The 26411-nt window shown below is 38.5% G+C and overlaps 1 protein-coding gene across 1 annotated transcript in view; it reads right to left on the reverse strand.

The window, feature by feature from the left end:
• Positions 1-26411, reverse strand: part of helz (helicase with zinc finger) — a 66066-nt gene that overhangs the window by 7111 nt on the left and 32544 nt on the right. Inside the window, exons 17-31 of the mRNA XM_032535699.1 lie at positions 25509-25610; positions 22806-22984; positions 17092-17210; positions 15505-15650; positions 14738-14885; positions 12060-12243; positions 10167-10395; positions 8018-8339; positions 4037-4082; positions 2953-3140; positions 2184-2382; positions 1945-2027; positions 1312-1819; positions 337-592; positions 111-123 (exon numbers count right to left, since the gene is read on the reverse strand). Of these exons, the coding sequence (XP_032391590.1) occupies positions 111-123; positions 337-592; positions 1312-1819; positions 1945-2027; positions 2184-2382; positions 2953-3140; positions 4037-4082; positions 8018-8339; positions 10167-10395; positions 12060-12243; positions 14738-14885; positions 15505-15650; positions 17092-17210; positions 22806-22984; positions 25509-25610 (2722 nt within the window). The remainder of the gene's footprint in view (positions 1-110; positions 124-336; positions 593-1311; positions 1820-1944; positions 2028-2183; positions 2383-2952; positions 3141-4036; positions 4083-8017; positions 8340-10166; positions 10396-12059; positions 12244-14737; positions 14886-15504; positions 15651-17091; positions 17211-22805; positions 22985-25508; positions 25611-26411) is intronic.

Below are 26411 nucleotides of genomic sequence, written 5' to 3' on the forward strand. Positions count from 1 at the left end.
GGGTTCAGACTGTTCCTGTGGGGGCATCTCTCTCAAGAGGCCCGGGTACCTGGAAGTTAAAAGTGTATTTCTTTACATCTGAACTCTGTATTATGTTTGTAAGCAGGAACAAGGAAAAGAAAACTATTTAGGAACGACAATTCGAAGGGTTAACAATAGACATAGCAACCAACACAAAAAAACATACAGCAATGGTCACGGTGTTTGTCAAATTTCAAGTAGTTATCTTGTTTTAGCTAGCTCTGCTGTTACACTCCATTTTAAATCTTACATAATATGTTCATTGGAAAAACAATATTTCTTTAGTATCAAGTTTAAACTGGTGTTTAGTCTTGCCTGGTGAAAGGTGGCCCAGTTGAGGCAGAAGTAATGGCTTCCTCCTCCATATTGGCACTAAGGCCCCAACTAGCTGCCCTGAGCAGCTGATGGGGGAAGCGAGCTATGCCGGGCTGAGCAAGGTGGGCAATCTGTTGGGGAAGAGGGAAGGCAACGCTGCCCTGGAGAAAAGGGCCTGCAGCCTCCCCCCACTGGCCCAGTCTGGCTGCCTGCTGCTGCTGGCTCAGGGCCTCTAGAGCCAATGAACCCTGAAGGTCTGAAAGGGGAACCACAAGATTAGTTTTAGAGTCACTGGTGATGTCCTCATGTGGGCTATGGCACTGTACACTGTCAAGTTTAGGATCACTTTGAACTGATATACTATGAATGATTATCTAGTAAATGTGTCAATACAGGAAAGGAACCATAGAACTAGATATAACTGCATCATTTTTCCGCATATGATAGAAAACTGTGATTCTGTGGCATCATTAGCAATGAAGAGTTCACATGGTAACTCAATTCAGCTTTCAGCTAACCAGCATTTATTTGTAAATCACAGAGAGCATCACTCCTATTCTGAGATCAATTAAATAATATATATATATTTTTTTTAAAGGCACCTCATTATTGCCATTATTATCATTATCGCCTTTAAAAATGATGTAATGTTCTCCAATCTACTAACATTCTTATTATGGAAAATAATTATTTCACAGGGGAAGAACACATTGCTTGAGAAGGGTAATGAACAATACCATAGACCAAATACAAAAGTGACAATGCATCTGGTCTAACTTGTGAGCAAAGGCAGCTATAGATTAGCCTCTCAGAAAACAAAAGGATCTTGCCAAATAAGTCAGTCATAGGAAGGAACTTGTCAAACTGAATTTCAAAATATTTAACATTTTAATATTTAAACAGCTGGCATTACAACCAACATCTTCTGCATCCGCTGAAATTTCAGTTGTTTATTAATAAAGATCCTCCACTCACCCAAACTATCTCCCAGGCTTCCATCCTGCCCGTCCTCCCCAAAGCTGTTGACCCTGTTATGCTGCGACAGGCCTGGGTGCTGGCCTCCTGAATGGCCCACTGGAGTTCTAATAGAGCTACTCATCTCCTCCACGACTCCAGGCTCCGGACCATCCAAAGTGGGAGACTGGACAGCCCTGTGAGGGGGTATGGGACCACTAAAGAAGGAAGCGTTGTGGCTACCACCAGCGTATGCAGGGCTGAGCTGTTGCTGTTGACTGTGTGGGGCCATCCCTGGGTGTTGAGGCTGGCTGACCCGATACGGAAGCCTGGAGACCGGATACTGTGGGGGGAAGGCTCTTCCACTGGCAGGATGAGGAGGAAAAGCTTGGTTGGGTGGTGCCAGGTGGTAGTTGAGAGGTCTTTGGGCAGCTGAGGGATCTTTTCGATGGAGTAGCGCATTAGGAAATCCAACTAGCCCATCTGCTTGCGAGTCTAAACTTCGACTTTGGCCTGTGTCTAATTCTCCCTGGACCAAAAAAAAAAAAAATCAATTCAAAACTTTATGAGCAAACACTTTTGGCTCTACATAAAATAAACAAGTTGCTTATGGTTAAAATAAAAAAAAAAGAAATATAAATGACAACATCTTGCCTGTTTTTCTTTCATGTCTGCGTTCTTCCTTTCTGGTGTCTGAAGACGGCTCTGTTCTGCCTTTGGGCATCCCTCTAATTTACCTAAGAAGTCAAAACCCAAAGCAAATATATATATATATATACATACATATACATAAATACATATATATATGTATAATATTACCATCTGTTTGGCTATTTCATACAGTCATGTATGATTATGGGTGGTAGCTTGATGTGGTAAATTAAATGGCGCACCATTTCTGATGGGGTCTGCTTGTAGCTCCTTGTCAGGGCTGGGCTGGCCCATTCCAAGAGGGGGGGCCACTCCACTGTAAGGAATGGGAGAGCCTCGATTCTGGGCCTGCAACAGATTGAAGTTGTAGGCCATGGCTGCTGGGTGACTCATGATACGAGGGTCCACAGCAAAGCGATTCTGGTAACCTGGCCAAGGCAACTAAGGAAATAAAAACACAGATTGATAGATTATTGTTTAAGACACCGTGAAAGAGGATAGGGAGGAAAACACAAACTGTGGATTATGGGCAGCACAAATTATTACAATAACAAATTAACATATAAAACCAAATACCTAAGTTTTAGTCTGTTTGTTTAAATCAGGATCACATGCAAATACCACCTTCCTTGTTGAGTATTACATTAATGTTTGAACAGTAATGTCTGTGCATACATTTATTGTTTAATTGTACTAGGAACCATGTGGAGCTTTATTGTCCATACGATATGTTATACCACACAAGTAACATACATTTAACACAGAAGTGAATTACAAAGTGAGAACGGTGGAAACATCTAGATGACAAAAAAAACTGATATTCATATATTGTAAAATCAATGTGATTTTCTTTCACAAAACATGCATCTATTCCACTGACACATTGACACTTAGAGGTGCAATCTTACACTTCCTTTGTAGTATATATAAATATATGACCGTGGCATGTTTTTCACATTGGATAAGTATACATTGGATCCTTCGGCTTGTTACCAGAATCAGGACACTTACAGGCAGGGGCATGGACATGACCATGTTTCCACCATACACAGCTGGGACGTAGAGGATACTGGCGCCTGTATGAGGATCTATCCTCTGAACAGGACTGGGTGACTTGCCCATGCCAGAAGGTGTGCTACCCAAGGGCGGTGTGAATGCCCGAATAGGGTTTCCCATTAGCACGGCTGGGTTGGGTTGGACTGCAATGAGAGAAAATGGCATGGAATTACAAGCAAATGCAAATGGTTCTTAACCCTAATGTGATGACACATTGATAGTAACACATAAGCCAAGGAGTATTAAACTAATAATTGCTTGGAAATTGTTAGACAATAACCTGTTTGATTCTTTTAGAAGGAAACAATGAATAGCTAAGGGCCAACCTGAATTAATCTTGGTGTGAAGGACAGGAAGAAGGGATATGCCATATTCTATTTAATTTTTTTTCTCAGTTTAGGCTAATCTAGATGTTAACATCGTATTAACAACTTCTTGCTGTGTTGTTCAAGGCACCATCGCACTGATGGCTTTTATAGCCTCAGGCCTTCATGCATCCATCTGGGCTGCTGCATTAGACTGGCTCATATCAAGCTGTCGTGTTGTGTGCTTGTTTGTACGAAGGGAGATAGAGTAAAAGGACAAGCTTGCAAATGGAAACGCTTTCACTGTTGCACTGTTAAGACTTGACCATAATATACAAAACATATATTGATAAGGAGAGAAATGCTATGTGGGTGGAATATTATTTATCCTTGTATGCATAAAACAGTCATTGTTATATCTTAAGTAAACTGTTAATGCTACAAGAAAACTGACTCATTGATACCGTGTTTATCAATGGTGGACTATACCTTAGTAATATACGTCTGCATATACCCCAAAGTAAAGGATGAGCTACTGACAAAAAATTGAAAGCCTGTCAGTAACTCAGACATAAAATAAAAACAAATCCACTTTCAACCTTTGTCAAACAACAAGAGAAAGACATAACTCAGGGGCATGAGATAACGATACAGGAAAGGACGTTTTTCATAAAATTGTACTCTTTATTATTTAGATAATCAAAAATGGTAAACATGCAGCATAATACACTTACCATATCCTTCAGGTGGAAGATGCTCTACGTGGTTTGCATGTTTCCCCTGTAAGACAAAAGAATTATTGAAAAGTAATTGAGCAAGACTGTAAAAAGGTGTTCATAGAGGCCAAATGGAAAAGAAAAGTCAGCGTGGATGAGTGTGGGGTAAATACATGATTCTGGCAACTGTAAAGCAATATAGGAACTTGGCAAACAGTAGTTGCAGTATGGTCCTGACTGTCCCACATCTGTCACAACAGCCCCTTTCACACAGCCTGTTAAAGACGGGTCTGTTGCTTAAAAGTCGCCTTGCCGTCTGTGTGACGGAAAGGATGGAAAGAGTTGTTGCGCCTTTAAGCAGACAGCGGAGGTGATCACAGAGCCGTAACAGAGCTAAACCGGCATGCGTGCGAAAGGGAAAGCCGGCATGGCAGGATTACATGCAGTTGCGCACATGATGCGTGAGGTGTCCAAAAGGCAGGTCAAAAAGTGACAAAGCTGAGTTATGGGGCAGCCAAAGCCCCTTACTAACTTACAACTGTTCTTAGTAAAAATTAAAAAATACTCAGCACTTTTTTTGTCAGACCATTTGTCAAGTATTTATTTCACCCAGGAGTACAAACAAATAGGCTTTACCGTGTGGTTCTTTCATATAGACTGTTTATTTAGAGAGTTTATGCTATATCGTGATATACACTGTTTTCAAGATATGATAAGAGCTATATCAGGATAGAAGATTTTGGCCATATCGCCATGCCCTAATTCTATCAATAAATCCCACAAAGATACCAAAGCTATCGATCAATGCAGGCAATAAACTTCCACAGCCTGATACAGACTACAGTATGCCTCTGTCCTAGAGAACTCCAAAATATCAAAAACTCATGATAGTCAGACACAGAACCAGATTGATCAGTTAATTATGGATCCATTTTTGTTTTTCATGCTACCTGTCAACATGTCTGTTAAGAAAGACTATTCTTTCTAATACTAAATGAGCACAACCAAACCCCCTTGCTAATCTCTTTCTCCAGGGGCTTTACAATACAGCATCTACAATGTAGATACAGAGAGTTTGAACTCAATCCTGATCAATTTTGACACACATGCAAAATTACTCATGTGGGGGTGGACGTGCACACACAAACTGATACATAGAGAGCAGTGGGCTCACATGAGATCTCCCCATACCTGATTCTAAGTGGACCTGATCTCATGCGTTATTAATCATTACAAGCAAGCATACACAGCAATCTACTTTGAGCTCTTTCACTGGTTGGTTTTGTAGCCCACTGTCTCTCGGTTGATTGTGTTGTTAACAGGTAGTCCTTGACAGTAAATATGCTTCCTTGGAGTAGCCAGAAATTAATGACATCCTCCATTCAACGAGATCCACTCTGTTGCTGTGCTGATATTATATAAAGAAGATATTATTTACCTTTCAGGTAAGGGAGACTAGTCATATTACTACAAAACATGCGCTGAGTATAATGAAGTCCATAAAGTAAACTAGTTTTTCCAGTATTTCGGCTATTAACTACAGTCTTTTGCACTAGGGCTATATTTTTTAGTATTTTAGCAAGTAGTTCTGAACAAAGTACAAAAAACAATTTGAAAAAAAAGAAAAACAAAACTTTTATGACGGCACCTAAACAAAAATGTACCAGGGCTGACTTGTTGTAGAAATTCTGTAATGTGCTCCCAGACAGAACAAGTTTGAAAGTGAAGGCTATTTGTTAAGATAAATTAGACATTTAAAGATATGGCTGCAAATGCAGTAATTTCAGTATTAAAACGCCTGACTATGTTGAAACCACGTTGTGAGACAGATTCTAGGCACCAACTAAAAGATAAGTTCAGTAAACATCAAATCAGCCAGGGCCTTGTTTACTGCCATCCTATATGACATATCAACCAAATATCAAACTGGTGCAACTAATTTAAAAGTCAGTCTCTGTAGAAGGCAAAAATCTTGTTATAAATGCACCAAACTGTGAAGTATGTAGTGTTTAGTTGAGTTGGAAGCCCTTCTTAAAACAGACTGAGGTCGTAGTGGCAGCTTTGCATTGCTGATATTTAATGGTGTAATATTAACTGAGCAATGCCAGACTGAAAATGGTGCCCATGGTCTAGCGCTGTGCTTATTTTATCTAATCATAGATGTGTTGCTGCAACATTTCCTTCTTTTTTTACTGGATCTTAAAAATACTAGATGACTTTTAACTGGCTGTCATACAGGTTCTTGGTTGCTTGTAATGTTACATTACTAGCCCTAACCATTTTTCCAGCCAAGTTGAAAGTCAAAGAAAAAGAAAAGAAAATGGCTCCAGTTTGTCCGTGCAAAACTCCTTTGAGTGTAAAAGTGCAGCGATAATAGTTTGGTCCTCAATGGCACACTCAATCTGTTAGTGAAGTGGTGATGCATCCTGTGCTGGGTAATCAATGGCGAGAGGTTACAGATTGTAGAGAAAAATTGAGATGCAATAAAGATTGTAATGCAGAGACACACTCAAGAATATGTGCTAAGAGGAAGTCGCACAAGTTTGACTTAATACCAAACATTTACCACAATACGACCCCATAAATATCGCATCTGATTTACAAATAATACATTAAGAAAGAAAGTAACAAATATGTTTTAAAAAGTGACAATTGTACTTGTAAATATTCTTTCCTCAATTAAAATGACAGTAATTGTGCTAAAGCTGGAAAAAAAATAGCTTTTTAATGTGAGACATATTTTAACAAGTGTCACAGTCTTGCACACCAAAACACCATCTGTCTGAAAACAGCACTTTACAATATGAAGTCAACTGAAGCATAGATTTCTGGCCAGATGGATGCCCAACAATGAACACGCTGCATGCTTTTTCATTTTCTGAGGTTTATACAAGTAATTGCAACTACACACTGTATAGTCTTCTCTGTCCATGTAAAATGTTGAGGGCTTGGGTTAGCGTTTATTGACCATTTCTGTTGTGCTGACACTTATGCTGTGAAAAACTATAATAACTTGGTCAACTGATCCTGATTATTAGAAACTGTATAATACTCACTAGGTGAAGTATTAGTGTTATATTTGTCAGCAGCAAATGTTGACCATGCACTAAAGCAAACACATTCAAAGCTATGGTAAGACACTTTTTAAAGCCAAATTAAAAATCTATTATTAAACGACATTTGAATGGATTATTTTTGGCTGTATACCACAGTGGGTACATCCACCAAAGAGGTGCCAAGAATGGTCTGACCTTTGAAATAGCCACATGCTGCATATGCTAAAGGAAACAAAAATATGACATAGTGCATACTGATATCACGTCTGTGTGTGCTGTGTGGTTCTGTGCTTCATGGTATGACTGTGGAGCAAGAGAGGAACTGTGTGTCTCTAAAGGGAGCTGATGCTGCGGAGCTGCGTGTCATTAGGCCCAGTGGGTGATGGCAGCATGTTGGCAGCTGTGGCGATTTTGTTAACCTTTACCTCAGGGCAGGCAGGGAGGACAGAAAGACACACAAAGACATTTCGACCGGAGCTACACAATCAAACACATCCTTCCACCAAACCTGTGATGCCAATATTGTATCTGTGTTGTTTTTCTGGGGCCAAAATGAATAACCACAAAGTAATTTCCTTTAGTTATTTTAATAGATTTTTAGTCATTTTAATAGATATGTGTTTTTGTGCCCACAAGTGCAAAGCTTTTATCATTCCTCTCTAAAAACGAGAAGCAATCTATTTATTCCGGATAACTTGTTTACTATTTTTACAAACCAATAAGTGGTTACCTAAAACATTACATTAACAGAGAAACCCTACAAAAAGAAATTTTTATTTTCAGTATTTACAGAAGAGATATCTTGTTTGATTTTTTTTCAATTATTTCTACAATTTGGTGTCAGAAGTTGTAATGCCCCACGTTGAAACTGTATTTATAAAAACAGATGGATGGAAATGGTTATTCCTTCCACTGTGCCCCGCCCTCATTCAAAACACCTCACCTTAGGGGGTGACTGCTGCTGCTGCTGTTGCTGTTGCTGTTGCTGCTGTTGTTGTTGTTGCTGCTGCAGTTGCGGACCCTGCTTGCTGGAGACTGGCTGTGCATGTTGAGGATGTGGATGGTGGTGGGGATGTAGGACCTGTGAAGAGTGGTGCCCTTGCAGTGGCCTGAGGGCACGAGGGATAAACTCTGGGGCCAACGGGTTGAGGACGTAGGTCTTTTTGAGCTCCAGGGCCTCCAGCTGAGATTTGATCTGCTCAAAGGTGATGCCATGTAAGCTCGTGTTTTCATGGCAAATGGAGATAAAGTGTTCCCAGAATTTTCTGGAAAAGGAAAAAAACAGATGGAGATAAGTTTTAATTGCATTCTTCTTTATCTCTCCCTTTGGTGCGAGTGTTTAATGGATCACCATGTTGATTTTTTTCTGCTGGCAGTGTAAGAAATTACTTCTTGGGGGCCGAATATAAAAAGCAAATGTAGAAAAAGCATGTGTAAACAGGTGTTAAGAGGAGAGGGAAAATGAGAACAGGGAAAATCAGTAAAATCACACCAAAGAGAAAGAAAATTAAAGCAAGGAGGCAAAATGGGAGTAGCAAGAATGCAAGAAAGAAAAGAACAAAGGGCACAATACAATATAATCTGTATACTGTCTTTAAATGAGCTGTTTTTCTCCTCATACAGGAGTAGTCATACAAGAGTGGGTGTAAATCCCACGCAATATTAGTGTGCTAACTATTATAGCCTGCTAATCCTTATTATTGGCATGTTAAATAACAACATACTTAATTATTTTTTTGTTGGAAAACATAAATCATTAACATGTGAGCATACAGTTTTTTTCCGATTGTAACAGTATTACATCCAGGCTATTTTATGTTTCAGTTTTATGATAAAGTAGTAACTGCAGCTCAACACTTTGTGAAACTGTTCCACAACACAGAAATCGGCAACAATTTTATTTAGCTCGGTCATTTCTGGGAGGAGGTTCAATGTGGGTCAAAAAATGTATCTATTTTAGACACATCAAATCACTTGTTTTGTTTCTGCAGAATGACATTTGCAAACAAACAACAGCAAAAGGCAAACATGGACGGTTGCTATGGAGATAGAAGATGGACAAGGGGATCTAAGAGTGAATAAGTTAAAGTGATTTAAATAGGGGGTGGCAGCAAATGGACCCTCATAGCTATAATCTACTGTATATGAAACTATGATGACAACCCAAAGCTCAATAAATGCAGAAAACAGGAGTCCAATCTGAACAAACTGTCATCATTACTGATGATGTCCATGTCATGCGATTCAACCACATTTTTAAAAAGGTGCAGTAAGCGATGCTGCGTAAAGATTGTTATTTTAACTCATTTGCCAAACAAATACAACCCCCCTTCAGAATCTCCATCCCCCGGATTAATGGACGCGCAATGCCATAGCGACCACTTCTGTTAGTGTCTCTGCTGACTTAACGAAATATGGCAGAATCAATCTTTGATCACCTTAGGTTGTGGATTAGCCAGCTGTCACTACTGCTGTTAAGCCAACCATTTGGGAGCAGCCATCACAAACAATAGCAAACGGACAAGGTTAAACTGACCTATTGAAAACATTGAAACAGCAAAGGTAACGCTATTACTCACTTGGCCATAATGACGAGAACCCTCATCAGTTTTCATTCCTTTAAAAACACAGAAGTTTCTGCAGCGTTGAAAAGCCTCAATAAGGCTCTATTTTTTCATGTTCATACAACTTCTTTCTTTAATTTAGAATATTTTGTCCTTTTCCTCTTTTGCGGTTTCTCTTCAAACTCTACTTGTTTGCACCTTTCTGTTGTTTGTTTTGCATTTACACAGCCAGGGCTGTTTAGGCACACCAGGCGCACACAGAAAATAGAGAGCAAGGTGACAGGGAGGAGATTTGCTGAATTTGACAATAAGTGTATTGGATTCTCATTGCTTACTATACCTTTTATGGCTTTAGGAAACTCTAATCAAAAGTTATCTAGTAAAACGCAAAACAATATAAGACCAAATAAAGGTCATTGATCCTGTAAATTTACAATATCACAAGAACGTCCACTGAAACTATCACTTTCCATAAAGATCTGTTAGGGTACAGTATTGAAGGCTTTAGTCAAAAGTGCCATTATTTACCTGCAACGCCCAACAGAGCACAGTGCTATGGGGTCTCCCACAACTGCAACCAGGGACTGGGCTCTGGTGATGGCCGTGTTGAGTAGCTTGTAGTTGGAGAGGAATCCATAGTCAAGGTCCTCTGTTGAGTCCTCAACTAGCTGCTCTTTACGTTTGATGGCCGTCTGCTTGTGTTTGCAGGTATGCCGCGTCCGCACCGTGCTGAGAAACAGCACCCGGAACTGTTTACCTGCAAACATGTTTTTTATTATGAAGTCTCTAAGTAATTTGAATGAATGACAACTCTTTGAGGATCTTAAAGCTGGGGTAGGCAGGTTTATGAGGGCATCATTAGGACAAAAGAAATCCATACATTCTATGACAAATTAATCACAAATATTGTAATTGGTCTGAGAGAAAATTTGACTTTTGCACCCCTTCTATGCTCGGTTTTTAAATTTTCTCCATTTGCTTTCATGACATTTGATATCAGTGGAAACTAAAACTATTTGCATGCTGTCTTCTTGAGCTAATTGTGTTTCTCCATTTCTCTAAATAGGGAAACTTAGAACTAATAATAATTTGATCTTCTAATTACTTTGAATGTTGTTGATAGAACACAAACATACATGTATATCATGAGCATGTGAGTTAAATCCAAATTTCAAGCACTAACCAGAGCACAGTCTGTGTGTGTGTGTGTGTGTGTGTGTGTGTGTGTGTGTGGTGGGGGTGTCCATGTTTCATGTGAGATTAATGAAGTTAATGAGCCGTGGAAGGCAGCTGGATGCAATACAGGTGGGAACTGCATGAGACTGAAGCAGATGAGAGATTGGGGGAAGAAACCCAACTCATATCCTCCTTATACTGGGACTGGGTGATATGAAGGGCAAAATGAACACTGATAACTACGGTGGAAAATATCAGGGATTTGTCTTTAAGGTAACGTAGCTCTCATTTTAAGCGCGATTATGATTGAAGATTGACTCTTATATTGTCTTATGCAATATGTGAGACAAGCATCATGGAGAAATAATAATGAGGCACTTAGGGATTAACATTTTGGGATTTGTTTGTCTGCAACCATTATGTTTTTAATTGCCTAACCACAACTGCTTTCTTCCCGTTTTCAATTTAATAATAATAATAATAATAATAATAATAAACCATCAAATTAAATAGTTCAGTAGGTAACTTTAATAAAAGTAAGTTTTTGTCATATTTGCTGAAATGGTCACTATATCATATATCCTATATATATATATATTTTTTTTTTACAGATGACCTGATATAATAGTGTCAGGATATAGTGAGAGTTTGAGCAAATGTGACAAAAAGTAAGTTTTTAATGTAAAACCCATATGTATTAAGGCCTTTAAAAGGTGCGCTGGCACACAAAACCGTTTTTAATTGCATTTTTTAAAATATCTTAGGTCCATATGTGTTTGTGTTATGTCATGAATGTAAAAATGAACTGCTACGTCCTCTGTCAGCTCTAGCCACTGAAAAGAAATAAGCGGAGAAATCAGGCCAATTACAAAAGCTGGTCAGTCTGATGTCATGTTGTCTGAGCTTGTTACTATTCATGAACTCGTAAAGGATACGGATAGCCAGGCTCTCATTGGCTAGCTATTTGCCAATCAAGTAAAGCAGCTTAGTTCGTTGAATGTTAATGAGAGCTGGCACAAATCAAGCTGAGTCTTCCTGGAGGCTTTCTATACCACACTAGAATGGCTTGAAACAAGGAAACCAAGGCATGTACCCCACAGTCCATACGACAGTATTTATTTTGGATAACAAAGAACAAGTTTTTTTAAAACCTGGTGTTGTCAAATTTCTGCAGATGCAGATTCTGTGTGGGCTATTTATTATTAAAACAAAGCATGAGCAAGTTGATTAATACTTATTCCTTACCTTGGACATTGAGCACTCTTTCCACGCTGACCTCATGCATTCTCTTCTTTCGGAGCTCAGCACGAATGCGGAACACCTGGTCGGCGTATGGTGACACCACTCCAATGCTGCAATCGTCTAGCTTGCCCCAGGCCACTGGCCACTTCTTGCGCAACTCCTCCACCCGCTCAACAATCTCAAATACCTGAGGAGATGGAGGAGCAACATTAAAGAAAGAGGTGACAACCAGGCTTAATGTCATGCTCTCTTCACACCCTGATCCCTGCACAGAAAAATTACTCGTCAGAGACCAAGGGGTATTTTCCACTCTTACAAACAGGCAACAGTAGTGGACAACATATTTGGAGATCAAGGAGGATTTATGAGCTGCATGACACTGAGGAATCTAAATCAACACGTAAAATAGGAAGCTATGTTTTGTTTCAAATGGACTTGTTGTGAACCTCTGAGAAAAAAGGTTTCAAGTTTTCCAGAAAAGCAAGGTAATCCACACAAGCATTTTATTATCATATATTGCTAAATGAAAAAATAAAAATGTTCGATTGGATTATAAAAACGTACTACTACTTAAAATTTGCTTTAAAAAAAGTTAACTGGTGTTTATGATTTTATTTCCAATTGAATGCATTTTGTGTTAGCAAATACATTAGTTAGACATTTGTTATTAAAGCAAGAGTTGGTATTTTGAGGATATAGATTGGGATAATGTTGTTAATGGTTTGACATGGGTGCTGTATCAAAAAACGGGAGGTAATTAATTTGGCATTACTGACAGTTTGGGAGAAAAATCAACAAAGCATATGTGGTTTAATTGGCCTGAACATGTCAGCAAGGGTCAGGGGTCAGACAGCAAATAACCACAAACAAGTGAGTCTACAGATGAACCAATAAGAATTTCATGGGTGTCAGCTCCTAATTAAGTTTATGGGTTTCATCTTCAGTTTCATCGACTAAAAGACAGTGGGTGTGATGTGGTAAAATAAACAGAGCTTATCAGTTTTGGATAATCATTCTGCTTTGGACTTCAGTCAACCAATCTAAATCTAATTTAATTTAATTATAATCAAAGCCTTGAATTATGTATTTAAAACTGGGGTCTACAAAGTGATTGGCCGAAGCCCAAATATTTAATTCTTTACTAAAGCCTCTAAAGGGAACTATTACTTAAATTTTTTTTTTACTCCCACAGTTGCTGCAGTAGGGGTGCAATGTGGATACATATTTTCAGAACATTGTTTTAGATGGCTGATACTGGCACTATGTGAGATAAAAGTAAGAGATGGTACTGGACAGTAGTCAGTAGGAGATAAGAGTCCAGTGGTCATAAAATCAGGTCTGCTTTGGGAAGTCAACTATTATAGATTTAGTTGGTACGATTATAGTCTAAAGAATAATCACAGTTATTATGCATTCATGTATTTCACAACTAATGTATAAAATCACATGAACACTAGATTTTAATGGGTTATGTATTTTTGCCTTTTTAAACAGAAATAACATAGTAACAGTTTTGAATGGTTTGAAAATGATTGTGTGATCAATAGTCAACCTTCTTTTTTTCATCTGAAAAGATTAGAGACTGGAATCTCACCACAAACAAAGGCCAAGTTGGCAACATCAGTGCCGTTTATGTTGTCAGGGAGGTTTAATAAGAACTGCACACACTGCTAAACATAACAGGCAGTCATTTAACACTCGGTGTAGCGGAGCATTTACGATTGATTAACCAAGACATTTTAAAGCACGGTTAATAGTGAAATAAGTTGACCAGTACAGCCCTAGTCTGCGCCTACAAGTACCTTGGAGGATTATATTTTATAAATCTAAGCTTGTTTGTCTGGTAAGGACTGCCATAAAGGTCATGGGGTCAATATATGAGCAGTCTGTTGTCAAACAAGCACAGAGAAAATTGTCTGATTTATCTCATATTCTCCAGGCTGAGTATGAGCTAAGAGTACCCCAATGTAAACTCAACAGTTTGTTTTAAAAATTCCCCTGTGCCTACCTCAATAAAAAAAATAAAAAAAATAATGTTGTTTAGACAGCATCCAGCCACCACAAGGCTCAGGGCCAGCTTTATACCGCAGGCCATAAGATTGATGAGCTCATCACTTGATATTTACCTTTTTATATACTTACTTTTTCCACCTCTGTACACACACGCTGTTCTCTAAGGGTTAATAACCTTAGAAATATCCTCTTTAAGGTTCATTTAGAACAGATTTAAAAAAAATTACGTTCAATTGTGACAACTATGGACAAACGTGATTAATCATTATTTAATATTTTAATCAATTGATAGCATTATTTAGTTTGAAACATTTTTTAGGAAATTGGTAATATTAAATATATTATTAAATATATTAGCTTCTTGGCACGGGACTGGAAAATGTATTAAAGCAATATTTGCAAAACTAAATTAAGATATTAAGTCATATAGTTAGGGCAATTTTACAATTTTTTCCCCAATGAATGATAAAGGACTAATCATTTATTTATTCATTTCAAAATGTTAAATATTAACATAAATTCTTATTTGATAGCTATCATTTTAATCATAATCATAACATTCAGCCAAAAACTTGAGTTTTAGGACTAATTAACTGGTCCATAATCAATATGCAAACGCCACCAGACATGACACAGCAGAACAGCAAAACCAATTATAACTTTGATACCTCTGCGTTGTTGTAGTAGGCAGTGCTGTTCTTCTCCTGGACATCTTCTCCTCTGGCTGTGAAGAAGGTCAGAGGGTAGAAGTCCTTATGGGAAGGTTGCTTCCCACTTGCCATCAACTTCCCATCATAAAACAATTCTGACGTGTAGCTGTAAGAAGGAAGAAAGGAGGAAGGAAAGCAAAAAAAGTGGGATATGAGAATTGAATATGTTTGTGAAAAGAAATCAGAAGTCACTGACAATGTAAGCCAAAGAAAAAGCTGGTTAATGTTGGTTGGCCAATTCTTTGTCTTGTATATCAGCTATATATTTCTCTGTAATACAACCTGGGGTATATGAGATTTTGGGATTGAAAAACAAAACCATTTTTAACGTGAGAATGATTAATCTTTTCAAACTCTAAACCGTGAAAACGTCATTGAGTGTGTGCGTGTGTGTGTGTGCGTGTGTGTGGAGAGACAATTTTTGCTGCTGTATAAACCTTTCTTTGTGTCTGCTAAGAATTCAAAACGGAGTTCCAAGTTCATATTCAATCTTCTCACCAGTACCTGTAGCAATACACTTCAAACCGTGCAGCGCCTGGTGTTGTCAGCACAAACATTTCCTTAATGACTCCACTTTCCTAGCTAGACAACCTAGGTCTATCAGTTCTTAACCTGTGTTTCCCCTTTTCCTCCCGACCCATTCCTCCCACTTCCTCTTCTCTCAAGTATTTCAGCTTCTCCTCCCACCTTTTTGACACAACACATTGTTGAGGGCTCACACCTACTTGATGATAGCTTCATGAGAGCGGTAGTTCTCGCACAGGAGGATGCGGCAAGGGTATTCAGGGGGGTAGTGCTCGTACAGTCGGTCCAGCAGTGACACATGCAGGTTACGCTCCCGCGCAAACTCGCTGTACACAAATGGACTGAGCTGCAAATCGAGAAACACAAAATGGAGAGAGAAAGAGGTTGGAAGGGAGCGACAGAAACCAAAGTTAGTTTTAAAGCATGAACAAGGTAGTTTACCATTCTCACATCATTACTTGTCCTTTCTATTCAAGTTTGAATTTCAATTTGGTATACTGAATAACTAATAACAAATGTTTTTAAATTATGAAAACTATTCTTGTTTTTAGGAAGTTCAAATAAAGTAAGTGAGTTGTTTGCTTTGTGATTATAGTGGAATTTGGAGTATATATATTCAGTGGGCAGTCTTAGTTACACATCTGCTCCAATGTGGCAATGCTGGCAAGCCAAGGCAGATTAACATATAATCAAGCCACAGGTGGCATTTGAATCATTATCTCTTGTAGGCAATGAATCAAAAATAAAGCAGTAGCTCCCCTAATACCTAAAACAGTCTTAACAATTTGATTGTGTATTATTCCTCTGGTCTGAAAGTAATGGGAACAATTTGTGACCATGATCTCAATGGTCTTTGATTAAAATGAGGACAAATGACACATTTTCAAAAATGCACACACCCACACTAACAAGCAGACTCCTTTTTGTCTTTTACCTTTAAACCACTGCCATGTACAATACAGTAATTCATCTTTAGATTAAATCTTATTTAAAGCTTGACAGTTAAAGAATGTCAGTTAGCTGTAATGAGGCCCCACACACTCATTAAGAAAGCAAACCATCAATAGAGGGCTTAGCCTTCATTGACTAGTCTTCTCTTCCACTGCTAAATAATAGTGGTAAACTGTTATAGTATGAGCAGACAGGAGAAATTGATTAGATTGAGAAAGATAAAGGTCCTTCCATGGAGCACCTTTTTTCCTTGGAGTTATTAAGCTATTACATAGGAGAGAAGTGTGGAAGGAGAAACATGTGAGACAAAGTGATTGAGAGAGAGATGGATACACAGGTGGACCTTGTCTTTTAAATTAATTTGTATTTGATCCAAGAAATATGAGAGAGAGAGGACTGGGTAATTAAAGCAGCTTTTGCACAGTAGATTACTGCCTCGTCATCATCAGCTGCCTACTGGTAATCCTGTGCCCCTGTCTAAATATGGTTTAAATTCCTTATGTTGGCTTAGAAAGTTTGACTGATGTAAGTTTATATGGCTGAAGTGGTCTACAGCTCTACAGTGCAGCTGCAGTCTTTTATATTTTGAGTACGAGTGGAGACACATCCACAGAAAAGTGCAAATCTACTTGATGTGAGAGCACCAAGCTGCACCTGTATCGTATGCCTTCTAAGTATTCTTTTGTTTGTTTTTTAGAATACACACAAGGGTCTTTGTTTTGTCTGAGAGAATAAACCCAAGACCTATAAAATGCAATTACATTATCTTGTAGTGAATAAGCAGAACAGAAATGCTGAATTTTCTTTTTTTCACATGAGAAATTCTTTGTACTTACCTGCATATGGTCTCCAGCCAGCACAACACGGGTGGTCTTGCTAGCAAGAGCAAAAGGCATGATGGTTTCACACTCCATGGCCTGGGCCGCTTCGTCCAATAGGATATGAGTGAACAACCCTGCCAAAACAAATAGGACACCCACATCAATTTCCTCAATAGTATTTCAACTACATATATGCATGTATACAGTGTACTGCCCAAAACAATGCACAGATGAGTATCCTCTTAAAATCATAAATAGCAACCATTTTTCTCTTTTCATCAAAGTTTACCAAACAATACTACAAACACACACCAAAGATAATGAAAACAGTCCTAGAAGCCACACAAATGTATCCTGGGCAAGTCAAATGTCAAAATAAAATCAAATAAATAAACAAGCTGCATCATTACTCATAGCTGAAACCTAGAGCTAACCATGGCCCATATCAAATTTTATAGGACATGTCTGGCTGAATAAAAGGTAAAATATTGATACGGTTTATATTTTTTTTTTATTTTTTTTTTAAATCTACAGTTTTTTTCACAATTTTGATATTGATGCTTGAAATCAAAGGCTTTCCTTCTAGCAGATAGGACCCATTAGCCATTTATGGTGGACCCACACTCTTTGTGTCACTTTATCATTGCTATTAGTGTCCTAGTTTTTAGTAAATAGAACCCTCTATTTGTCCAAACTATGCCTTCTTAGCAATAATACTGCTTTTAAGTTCTGTTCTGGAATTGTTAGAAGGCATTTTGGATTCAAAAATACAGGACAGAACTTGACAAAAGATGTGTCACCTGTGCCATTCAGTGTTGAAATACTGTAGTAGCACATACCTCAGAAGTCATTTGACAATTTACTGCTTAGATGAAACTTATTAATGCATATAAAACATTGCTATGTTGGGTACAAGTCTCAAAATGATACAAATTAAAATTAAAGCTCAGGTAACCTAGTTAAATCAGATAATTCTTACTCATAGCTAGTCATGTCAACATGTTTACCACTGTTAAATTGATGAACAATATGTGTTCACTACAGACATTAAAACCCTGCAGGCAGAGATTTTTCTTCTTCATATAACCAGCTCTGCAAACCAAAGGCAGGGTTATATGGAAGTTTTTAAAAAGGGATGGAACAGTAGCCTAACCCTGATTCAAAAAGCTCAAGCGGTGCTCTGCAGTGTAGTGGAGGGTGGGTGGGTGAGGAGGTGGGGAGGAGGGAGGGGATGAAACGGCATGGCAAATGAATGCTGGAGCAGGGAAGTGAGAGGCTGAATAAAAACCAGCAAACAGCCTCTGAAGCCCGAGTACAATTTCCACAGGAAAGTATATGCAGATATGAAATGTGACAGTTAAAAACAACAAAACAGACCCAGACTGTCAAAAAGTAAACAAACAGAAACATGGGCTGGCAAGAAAAAAAGTGGAGCAGTTTAATTGAGGCACTTCATTGTATTTGCCTTTAAACAATGCCTGCAAAATGTATTGCTTTTTTGTTTTTGTATAACATTAAAGCCTCAAACCAGTGTTCTCTCTGAACTGTGTGTGCACATCATTGAAGGATATGCTAGCACTGTTCGCCCTGTGGAGCTGATAAAAAGGCATTCACTTTTCTTTTATGTTTTTGCATACAGATTTGCATAATGTTTGATTTTTAAAGAGTTCCAAATTTATTTTATATTCATTTTCATTTAGATTAATTTTTCTTTTTCTCAGATTCTTATGGGAAATTGATTGTTTTTAAACTAATTCATTATATTTGAAATTGTTTGTTGAAATTGTTGCATTGTTGCATTTTGGCTTCCCTTGAATATTATGTTATTATTTATATTGCTCTTTAATGTTTTTTTATGTGCTATTAAATAAATGAAAACAAAATGATGTGTTTGATGATTGGGTTTATCAGAGCCTGCGAAGTGAGAAATGTCCCTTTAGAGCTGTAAAGAAAAACTGAACAAAAAAATTAATATTCAAATCCCAAAATTATAAATCAAATACCTACCCAATAAACAATTATCCAAATAGTCTGATTTTCGGATCAAACCATATTGTTTTTCATACCTACATGGAATATTACATGCTCAACAATGCAGCCAGGTTGACTTGAAATCATGTCCAGAGGTGAGTATTTGATACACTGCCAATTTTGCAAGTTTTCCTACTTACAAAGTAAGTCTGTAATTTTTATCATAGGTACACTTCAACTGTGAGAGATGGAAACTAAAACAAAAAAATCCAGAAAATCACATTGTATGATTTTTAAAATAATTTGTTTGCATTTTATTGGATAACATGAGTATTAAATATATTAGAAAAACAGAACTTAATATTTGGTACAGAAACCTTTGTTTGCAATTACAGAGATCATATGTTTCCTGTAGTTCTTGACCAGGTTTGCACACTGCAGCAGGGATTTTGGCCCACTCCTTCAAACAGACCTTCTCCAGATCCTTCAGGTTTCAGGGCTGTCACTGGGCAATATGGACTTTCAGCTCCCTCCAAAGATTCTCTATTGGGTTCAGGTCTGGACACTGGCTAGGCCACTCCAAGACCATGAGATGCTTCTTGCTGAGCCACTCCTTTGTTGCCCTGGCTGTGTGTTTTGGGCCGCTGTCATGCTGGAAGAACCAGCCACGACCCATCTTCAATGCTCTTACTAAGGGAAGGAGGTTGTTGGCCAAGATGTCGCAATACATGGCTCCATCCATCCTCCCTTCCATACGGTGCAGTTGTCCTATCCCCTTTGCAGAAAAGGATCCCCAAAGAATGATGTTTCCACCTCCATGCTTCACGGTTGGGTATGGTGTTTTTGGGGTTGTACTCATCATTCTTCTTCCTCCAAACACGGCGAGTGAAGTTTAGACCAAAGAGCTCTATTTTTGTCTCATCAGACCACATGACCTTCTCCTACTCCTTCTCTGGATCATCCAGATGGTCATTGACATACTTCAGACAGGCCTGGACCTGAGCAAAGGGGCTTTCTGTGCGCTGAGGGATTTTAATCCATGACTGCGTAGTGTGTTACTAATTTGTTTTCCTTGAGACCGTGGTCCCAGCTCTCTTCAGGTCATTGACCAGGTCCTGCCTTGTAGTTCTGGGCTGATCCCTCAAACACCTGTTCTCTCCACTATAGATGTGCTGCCCCTATATCACACAGTACATTATTGAGGCCAGACTCTTTTGTTGACTCCATCTATAAATTGTAGACAACAGGAGCCCTACTGCATCCTGCCTACTTGCTCTTTTACTTTACCAGGCACTGAAGGAGAGATAAGAATGGAGGCACAGATGGTCTTTATAAGCACTTAGTAGACAAAGAGACAAACATGAAGGAGCATGGTGCTTAAAAGGAGAATTCCAGTCAATTTCAATGCGTAGCTCTGTTTTTTGTAAATTGGAAAAAACGAAAACAATCTGTGCTGCCTTTGCCCCTTTTATCTTCCTGCTAGAGTTAGCACCCAACAGGCTTAAACAGGGCAAGTTTTAAACATGTTTTTAGCCTCTAAACATGTTCAAAATGCCATTACAAGTGTCTACCCATGTGCAGTTATTCCTTTTGAGTGAACACAGCGAATATGACAGCAGTAGATGTGACAGAAAGGCGTGTTTTAACTTGTGCAGACACCGAAAAGAGGAAATAAACAGAGGTATGTGCACTCCCTGACTTAACACAACTTTTATGCCTTTCGGTCACATCTACTGCAGTCAAATTCGCTGTGTTCACTTGGAAGGAATAACTGCATACGGCAAGGCATTTGCAAAGACATTTCGAGCATGTTTAGAGGCTAAAAACAAGTTAAAAACTTGCCCTGTTTAAGCCTGTTGGGTGCTAACGCTAGCAGGAGGATAACACGGTGTAGGCAGCACCGATTTTTTTTATTTTTTTCTCTACTGACAGCACTCCAAATTTACAAACAACAGATCTACGTATTAAAATTGACCGGAATTCTCCTTTAATGTTTCACTTGGGGCATGGCTGCCCACCTTGAGGAACATTTTTCTAAACCAGAGGTCCAAATTACATTTCTGTAGCCGCTATCTGTCATTGGGCATATAATGGTGTTTGAATTTGGTAACGGCAGAGGTAAAAGAAAGGAGGGAGGGATAATAAGCAGAGGTTAAAGAGGTCAGAGGCACAGTGTTGCAGAAGTGATTCGGGGGATGGCAGCTCCTACACCTCACACACCCAGTCTCTCACATTCTCCCTTTCACAGTGTCATTCTATCCTTTTTACAAGTGATCTGTGGGTGTAAAAAGGTCTGTACAGATAACTCAAGCTTTGTAAATATCTGGTTTACAAACTTTGTCAAACTCTGTCAAAGATTCTACTGCTTAGAGCAGAATTGGGAAACTATTTTGGGTTATTGGGACATTGTTCTTGGATGCGTTCTAGTTACCTTGCACGACAGCTGGATTCTTGCAACATTACAAGATCATGCAAGAATTGCGGGACCGCATATCACACAAAAATCCCTCTTGTGAGTATTCCAAGTAAAAATGTTTCCATCTAAACAGTGAACCAAACCAATCAGCGTCCGGTGAGAAGCTACTGGCATCTACGGGTGGGGATTAGGTGTGCGTGAGGAACCATGACCGTTTGTTTCAAAACAACAATGGCGGACGTGATAAACAGATGGTTCAACCAATCCCCTGCCAGGTATTATTTGAAAGTGCCTGCCCTTTCCAAACAGTTTCAAGTGAAAACTTCTTCAATGGTTCTGTGTAACAGACCATCTGGCTTGTCAGGTTAGTGTTCTGGTGCCTGCCACACAATGTGAACTCATTAATAGCCAACCTAATTTCAGATAACAACATTCCCTAATTGATACTATGAGCTATAGTCATGAACCTTTATCAACAGGCTGCAAGATCCAGTAGCCTCCAGACAGCTCAATATTTACCTGTGACCAAATATACATCTGCCAAAAAGGACAAATACAGCATCATCTTTAGAAGCGCACACGTCTCTCCTTTACCTTCAAATAAGCTCAGTTAAGTATTTCATTTCTAGGGGGGTTTATTTAACAAATTTAAATTTTTTGTGCTCATGAAATTATAATTAAATGTGACATTCATTTTAGATAATTGTATTATTGTCCTTTGGCTGCCAAATTACAGTGATACAGGCTCGCCTCTTCCGTGTTTGTGATCCCCTTTTTCTCTTTCCTCTCTCTCCCCATTTGTGATCTGCTGATCTGCATTATTAGCTCTGTATGAGCAGAAATATTGATTTAAAAAGGATTTTTATTTTTAAAATGGTCTTGCAAGTGTCTTTGATCAGAACTTTGTCTCTAACATACACTTACACACCAGCACTGTTACATATAAATTAGGGCTGTCAAAATTAACATTACCAATTAACACAATAATAATAATTATTGCAATGATGTTTGCACAGGGTGGTAATAACAGTATACATTTTAATCCAAGCTCATTTAATATTAAAACTCAGCAGCATTACAATAAGCACTAAATTTCTATTTTTTAAAAGTGCTCCCCCGAATTTTGTAAATGCCTGGACTTTATTATACTATATTCATATATTATGTTTTTTATTATTTTATTATGCTCTATAGTTTGAATCTGTTGAAACAAAGTGTTTAATTTTATAAATTTATAGGGAAAAAGAATGAAAGCTGGTAAGGGCAATGGTTGTTCACCACAACCATCACTTGGCAGCCTTATTACACTTGAAATGACTACATATCTTCTAATATGACTCACCGGGCTCCAAGTCAAGCTGGCAGAGGTATTGGGAGGTGCTAAGGGTCACCACCACCACGCGGTGCCTGAGGATGTCCTCCCTTGTGGGCATCTGGAAAGTGATGTGTGTGCTGGAGATGAGACAGTACTGCTGAACCAGTGGGTGAACTGTCTTCACCCAGCGGTTCCTGAAATATACCCTGGAGAGAGAGCGAGAGACAAAAAAGAAATGTCAGGAGAAAGAGATACTACCCACGGAGGACAAGAGCAATTACTTTGTGAGTCTGATGTTCCCCTTCATATCTTATTTGCGGTATAAACCTGCATTGTAAATTAAATACATTTTGCTTCACATACCTTTCACCCCACTTTCACTCAGTAAAAGTGCAACAGGACTTGTAGCTGCATGGTATTATTGCCCATTAATAGCACGCAGTGACATCAACACTATGGTTCCATTAAAAGTACACATAAAACATGACAACAAAGAAGTAGCATTGTGTGTCTGTCTGACCTCACTTCCTTCACGATAAAAAAGGAACAACACTTTAGATCTGAGTATACAACGCTTACCCTACTACTCGAGTCTTGGAGGAAACTCCTAAATCAACTAAATTGGTTGATGACTGGCTACAAATCATTTTAAGGCATATTTTGGCATAAACATATTTCATGTCTTTCTGTTTCAATCCACACAAGGCAAACTATAAGATATTGAATATTTTGCAGGGAGAACAAAACATCAAAATGGCAAATGGAAGGAAAGCCCTTGCCTCCTTGGGATATTGGTCAGTCTTTCTGGGACACTAAATATTAAAATTATTCTTGACTGAGTCGACTTATCCCAAATAATAATTGCTACAGTGATTATGGAGGAATTTAAACTGAAACCCATTGAAATCAGACTGCCCACTAATGTGAAACAAGTCATTTGATTGCCCACATGGTCCCTAGGCATAACAAGGGTTTGCATAACAAACACGCAGCTGTCATGTTAGGCCCTGGCTGGTCATGGAAGACAATGCTTTTCTGTCGTTTGTGAACTTTGCTGAAATGTGATTAGAAGTAACTAATGCAGTATAACAAAGTTGTGTATCAGTGTGTGTGTGTGTGTGTGTGTGTGTGGTGTGTGTGTGTGTGTGTGTGTGTGTGTTTTGTGTGTGTGTGTTGCCTTCAGCTGAGTTTCTAAAAGCAGGACAGTTTTTGGGGTTACATCTCTAAAAAGGTAGCAAATGCCTGCCTGTCACTGCTGTAAGGCAAAAACAGTCCATCCATAGAACAATCTCTGTTTAATTTGGATGTATCATTCTGACAGCAGGCTTTTCAATAATCGTAATCCAGTTGATGTAGAGATGAGTGGGTGTCATGCAGGGGCTCTCCAGCTACAATGGTCTCAGCGGACAAATTCAAAAACTAACTTTTCATACCAGAGAACTGACTAGTGAGGCTAGGTATTCTTAAAAGAAATTCTAGACCAGTACCAATACTGATAGCGTGACAATGGTACAAGTTCCTGAATGATATGTTTTTCACTATAAATTTAGTCAAATCCATTTTAACAAAAATAAATTATAACATTACACATTTAATATAAATCTTTTTTTTTAGCTCATTTATACCTGTGTTACACACTGTATCTCTGTGCATCATGTAATGTTTTTAGACAGCCAATCACAAGCATTATTAGATAGATACAAGCATGCTGCATGCTTTTTAGCTTACTGACAGGGATGAGATTTATTCCTTAGGTATTGAAATTTGATATTGAATGACAAGGCATTTTTCCATACTCGTTGCTATAGAGGCAAATCGGTCGGTGCCTAAAAAGTATCAAAGTTTGGTACTAGGCGCTACTGACTGTTGTTGGGTACCGAAATCCGTTCTTATGTGGCTGATCTCTACTGGACCAAATGACAATGCAGATTACGATGCCTCATTTCAGTGCTACTTTAATGCCTACACTGTTCTCTGGTGTTCCGAAACGGACGTTAGAGACAACAGAAGCATCACTGCACGTGATGCTAGTCAACACTACATTTGGCAGCAAGCAACGCCAGCCTACTGTTAGCTTAAGCCCAGTTAAAATGATGACAGCTAAACTGTGTAAAACATGGCTATATTTTACTTGAAAGGATTCTAACACGGGTTAGTTAACAGTCTGCAGCCATAGACAAAGAGTAGACTAGCTGAATCATGGCCACTGGCCCACTATCGCTGTTGTCGGAGAACACACAGAAAGGACTTAATGGTGCAATCAATTGCAACTCTTAAGCTCATGGTGCATTCAAGGTTATTGTAAAATACCCTTCTTCCATCTAGTGGTTCTTCTTTTTGTCATTTAACAGCAATTGACTAGTGAAACAAGTTGTTATAAGTTATTATTACATCATAATGCTTTGGGGGACTGTAGACCTAAAATGTGCAACTAGTGATCTGTATTTTAAAAGGATGCAAAAAGTGTTCATTTTTTATACAGTATATACTATTGGAATGTCTGCAACTACACAAAAAACAAGAGGGCACAAAGTGCCTCTCAAAATTTTAATGAGCTGCAGCCTGCAAATAGGACATACAAATGCAAACAAATGTTAAAATATACCTTTATAAGCTTAAGTTTCCTTTAAGGCACTATTGCATATTTTAACTGTTGTGCACAAATACACAAAGCACATAAAGCATGTTTCTGCTTGTAGGCGTTACGTCTAAGTAAGTTTTCTTCCATACCTGAGAGGTCTGGCATGCGGATTTCCTGCTTCGACGTAAGGATGAAGGTAGTCCTTAATGTAAAGGTCGGCCGCACTGTTGGAGTGGGTGCAGATCAGGACCCTGTAGAGACAAAAGACAAAGTCAGACGTAAAACATGACAATTTCTGCGCTACTCAGTGGTAGAGATCTCAAAACCATGGCACATGAATCCAAAACTATCCACTTGATTAGATACCACAAGAGCCAAGTATTAACATTTTTGTCGTTACTTGGGGGGAACCTTAACCTTTAACATGCCTTTATGGGCTGGTTCCCTTTAATTTGTATGACTGGAATAAAAACACTTTTTTACGTTAAGCTGTACGTCAGATACAAAGCCAGTTAGAGAGATACGGTCCATCAACCTATCAACACATTGTATTGTGCCTTAAAGCTTTAAATCAAATATAAATCTCTGACTGGACTTACAAGAACGTATTTACATAAAATGCTCCTCTGCTCAACATGCTTTAAAATACATACTGTGCATACTATAAAAGAAAAATTACAAGCAATAAAGGAAACACAAACCATCTTTATATGTATTCCACAACATGAAGATTTAAAGCAGTTACTTGTTACACAGAGCTTTGCAAAGGGGTCTTTCACGGTTCCCATTTAAACATTGGTGAAACATCATAGCAACAGATAAGCAGGGAAAGCTTTGAACATTTACAATAACACATTGGGTACACTTCACTACGATCTACAGTAGGCCTGCACGATTAATCGTTATAAAATCACTATCACGATTAACCCTGTTCACTATTTAATTTGTGACTGGCTAACCGTGGCTAACCGTAGCATGCTAGCTCATTCACAATGGCAAAACACTGTTACAACACACACTAGTTATAACAATAATAATAATACATTTTATTT

The sequence above is a fragment of the Etheostoma spectabile genome, chromosome 2 (genome assembly GCF_008692095.1).
Source record: "Etheostoma spectabile isolate EspeVRDwgs_2016 chromosome 2, UIUC_Espe_1.0, whole genome shotgun sequence".
Taxonomy (NCBI): domain Eukaryota; kingdom Metazoa; phylum Chordata; class Actinopteri; order Perciformes; family Percidae; genus Etheostoma; species Etheostoma spectabile.